The 4107-nt window shown below is 42.1% G+C and overlaps 1 protein-coding gene across 2 annotated transcripts; it reads right to left on the bottom strand.

Annotated features, from left to right (window-relative positions):
* Window positions 1-340: 340 nt before the first annotated feature.
* On the bottom strand, window positions 341-3671 carry LOC123451937. 2 transcript variants are annotated; one of them, XM_045128502.1, is made up of 4 exons: window positions 3553-3671; window positions 2576-2709; window positions 2305-2439; window positions 341-1968 (listed from the first exon to the last, which is right to left on the bottom strand). In XM_045128502.1, exons 2-4 carry the CDS (start codon window positions 2700-2702, stop codon window positions 617-619), a joined length of 1614 nt encoding a protein of 537 aa, XP_044984437.1. In that variant the 5' UTR covers window positions 2703-2709; window positions 3553-3671; the 3' UTR covers window positions 341-616. The 2 variants fall into 2 exon arrangements, with proteins under 2 accessions (XP_044984437.1, XP_044984436.1); XM_045128501.1 differs by having other exon boundaries at window positions 3311-3671.
* Window positions 3672-4107: the final 436 nt, after the last annotated feature.

Raw genomic sequence — 4107 nt, forward strand, 5'->3', positions numbered from 1 at the left:
AAACACCGCATTGTCTGAACAAAAAAAAAGCTCCATCATCTTCCCCACTAACCAAACCTAATACTCACCTCCGTTCTAAAATATAATGTGTATAAGCTTATTGAAAAATCATAATTTTTAACTTTAACCAAGTTCAAAGGCAAAAATATCAACACCCACAAGATTAAATAATAAAATATGAAAATTTATTTCATGGCAAAAGAATCCGATTTGATATTATGAATATTGATATATTTCTAAAAAATATCATCAAATTTAAAGAGGTTTACATTTTTCAACAAACCAATATATGAAAAATCCAAAAACATTAACAGCGCAGCAAAGCACCGTCGCTAGCATATGCAAAAATGCTTGGGCCTTGAAACTTTCCATGACAACAGTGCATAGAGGCTACAACAGGCTACAGCACATCATCGACTGATGATGGATAACTACAAATAGACAGACAATCATGATGAGAATGAAAATACATTTCTCAAGCAGATGTTGTCACGACAGACAGGGGATGGACTTCTACAGACAAGTGAATCCTCATATAAAAAAAGGAAGAGCTACCACTGTACAAATTTCAAAAGCAGGTTCGCCTTTCGCTCTCCATTAGAAATCAGCCCCATCTTTACATGATGCCCTGGGCAGTAGAAGAGTCATTTCCATTTTCACAAGAACCCTTTCCAAACACCTCTTCTATCACATTGTTTGTCGAAAAAAATTCGCCTTTCTCCCACACGCTACTGAAACCAATATCCCACATTTTCGGGTCACAATGGCCACCAAAGTATCCATGATCTGCAACGCTACCAAAGCCATCAACCCGGTAGTGGTCCCCAGCAATATCAGTGGGTGTGCCATCCGTAGCACAAACATGTGGAGCCTCGAATGATGTGCACGAGTCATCTTGAGCATCTGTGTCAAAAATGATAGCCTCCTGGTTATTGTCCACAAGGGACAGCATGACATTACCCTCCATGCAGCAATTTTCTTGCCTGTCGCCGCTAGAACAGTCAAACTCATCTTCCGCAGACTCTTCATCTACATTTCCCTGGAGGGGAACTCGATTGCATGCACCATCATCTTGATCAGTAAGAGACTCAAGCGGCAAATCGTCACCAGCCCTTTCTGTGACAGCAAACTCATCATCATCACTTCCCTCCCATTCATCATTATCACTGTCAACATTCGTTGGATCAAATCTATTCTGCTCAGCCCTCTTCCTCAACATGAAGACATTGAAATAATAGCTCACTAACTCTTTGTTAGTCTTCAATGGGAAGGCAATCAGAAGTTCATCCCAGAAGTTCCTTCCAAGAGAGGCAGGGTTTAATGATACCACATCCTGGAACAAATGCTCTTCATCTTCTGCCCATCTCAAGGCCACCTCCTCCCCCATATCAAAGAATCCTAACTCTTTGAAGGTGTTCGGACCAAGGGTACTCATTAGTCTTTCTCTTGCTTCCTTCACATGCTTCCTCACACACGCAATCGAACCTTCGTCAACACAACTGCAATCTGTCTTACAGCAAACAGGTTTCAGCACTGAAGATAACTCAACAAAACCAGGAACTGGAGTGACAGAGTTTCTAATCCACTTGTCACTCTCGGCCTCATTTATATCACACATGTGAGAAGATGATGACACATCAGCATTACCATCAACTGAGCTCCTACAATTATCAGATGCACACTCTGGCAACTCGGCCTGATAATTTGGCCCAATTGGAACAGTTTTCCTCATGGGGCAAAGGCTAACAGATGAGTAAAGATCTTCTCTTTGATAATAACTTGCTGATCGCAGGTAATCTTCAACGTAAGTTTGGGCTAGTGAATAGTTAACAGGTGGATCTACACCTTCATCCTCACTTTCCTCACTACCGTATGCTGGCGGATCGGAGATTCTCTCCCATGTCCTGTATGATCCATACTCTGGAACATTTATGTCAGCATCTGGTGCATTATCTTTCTCAGCTACATCTGAAATGAAGAAAAGCCCAATCAGCACTTCAGTTTTAGATACTCTCCATTTTGAAATAAATAGCAGTAGTGGCATCTATACATAAAGGGAAATTAAACATCTGCACAAAGATGGCCAAAATACCTACCATACTATCTTAATCATGCATAACAAGGCTCATAGGGGTGATGGGTAGATTTAATAGAACCCTTTGGGGAAACTATAGTCCTCCAGATGGCAGAAGTCTCAAGTGTATGGAAGCAAGGTGTAAAGTGTACAGAAGCTAAGTACCAAACATTTGGGTAAATGCTGGAGTATGAACTTTCCATAAAAGGTTGTGAGTTAACAGATCTTACTTTGTTCTTCCTGCTTCATGCGTTTGCAGTCCACCATGCCTGGGAAACCACTAGAGGCAGGTCTCTTATAATGATCGGCTGTCACTTCTTTAACAGCGTTCGCAGTATTAACTAGACAAGCTGTGGTATTCCATTCTGAAATACCAAAATTAGGACCAACTCTTCATCAGAATGGCCAGTTTACATTCATTTGACAAACTTCAATTCCTCACAACCTAGCACAAGAATCTAGGAATGCTTGTACAAGGCGGAGGGAAATGACAGTCATTACCTGTTGCAATATGGTATTTCTCAGGAAGAAAGTTTGAGCGCCCATCATCGGATCCCCTCAGATTGCCACATGCAAGCTGCTCGGAGTGGTGCCTCACATAAACCTCACTGTTCTCTTGATGCAACATGATGCTCCTGAGGAAGCGAACTATTCCATTAGATAACAAAATGATGGCCAGTAGATACAATTATATAGAAACAAGTGATCACTGCAGAGGACTAGAACGATAACTACACAAATCAAAGAGGAAACGTATTGTGTTACTTATATCGACTGCAAATGAACATCAAAGTTGAACACTACCACCGAACACACTGATGTACAGACATTCAAGTGTGAATCACAAAACTAGGGTGCACAAATCAATTCCATCTCATGTTTTCAACCGAGCGCATAACATTGTTTTTGCACATGCAACGCTCTCCCACTTAACTATGGAAGGCGCACCACATGCAGAAGTTTATCCAATTATATGTGTATGGGCAAATACAAGCAGTATAAACGGACGTGATCCCCCTATAGAATTTGGAAGCTCCACCTGACATCCATGGATCAATCGGTCAATTCAAATCAGGTTTGGCTACACTATTAAATTAAAGTAAAAATTAAATTCGCCGCTTGAAAAATAAGTACAAATTAAACTAAGGTCCCGATGAATCCGAGCCTGATCGATTTTAGATCCATCTTTCTCGAATATAAGAAATCAAAAATCGAGCAACCGGAGGGACTACTTACTGGCGAGGAGGGGTCGACGGAGGGTTGGACAGAAGGGAAACGGCGAAACCCTAGCAAACAAATCGCGTAAATTCGATGAAAAGAACCGCAATAATCGGATCCCAGAGCCACCAATCAACCACAGAGCAGCCTCTCCCGGGAGAAATTCGGACTCAATCGAGCCGATCGGGACCCGATTTCAGCGCCTCGAAACCCTAATCTCGGGAACACACAGAATCAACGACACGGGGCGAAATCGGTACCAATAGAGAAGCCTTGGGGAGGGAGGACCGGATCTGGTGTCGAACTGAGGATTCGGGGAGGAGAGGTAGGTTAATCGAGATCAGATCGAGGGCTGCCGGGGGAAAGAGGGGATTTTTTTTTGGGGGGGGGGGGGGGGGGGGGGGGGAGTTTGGTCCACGGCCCGTGTCCTTTTTGGTATTATTTATGGGAAGACCGGCGAATACAATAAAGTAAAGAAATTATTGGTACGAGAACATTTGGGCTCTCGACTTGGTACACAGAAATAGCTGAGGCCCAAAATGTCGGTAAGGCTCTTTCTTTCTGTTTTTCGATTTGAGCCCGTGGTATCACGGCAAATGCTCACATACACCGTCCTTCCCCAAAAAAGATGCTCACATGCACCATAAGCATATACTCCCTCTGTTTCTAAATATAAGTCTTTTAAGCAATTTTACTAAAAACTACATACAAAGCAAAATGAGTAAATCTATATTCTAAAATATGTCTATGTACATCTGTATGTAGTCCTCTAATGAAATTTCTAAAAAGACTTATATTATGAAACGAAGGAAGTA

This window comes from Hordeum vulgare, chromosome 5H (genome assembly GCF_904849725.1).
Source record: "Hordeum vulgare subsp. vulgare chromosome 5H, MorexV3_pseudomolecules_assembly, whole genome shotgun sequence".
Classification (NCBI taxonomy): domain Eukaryota; kingdom Viridiplantae; phylum Streptophyta; class Magnoliopsida; order Poales; family Poaceae; genus Hordeum; species Hordeum vulgare.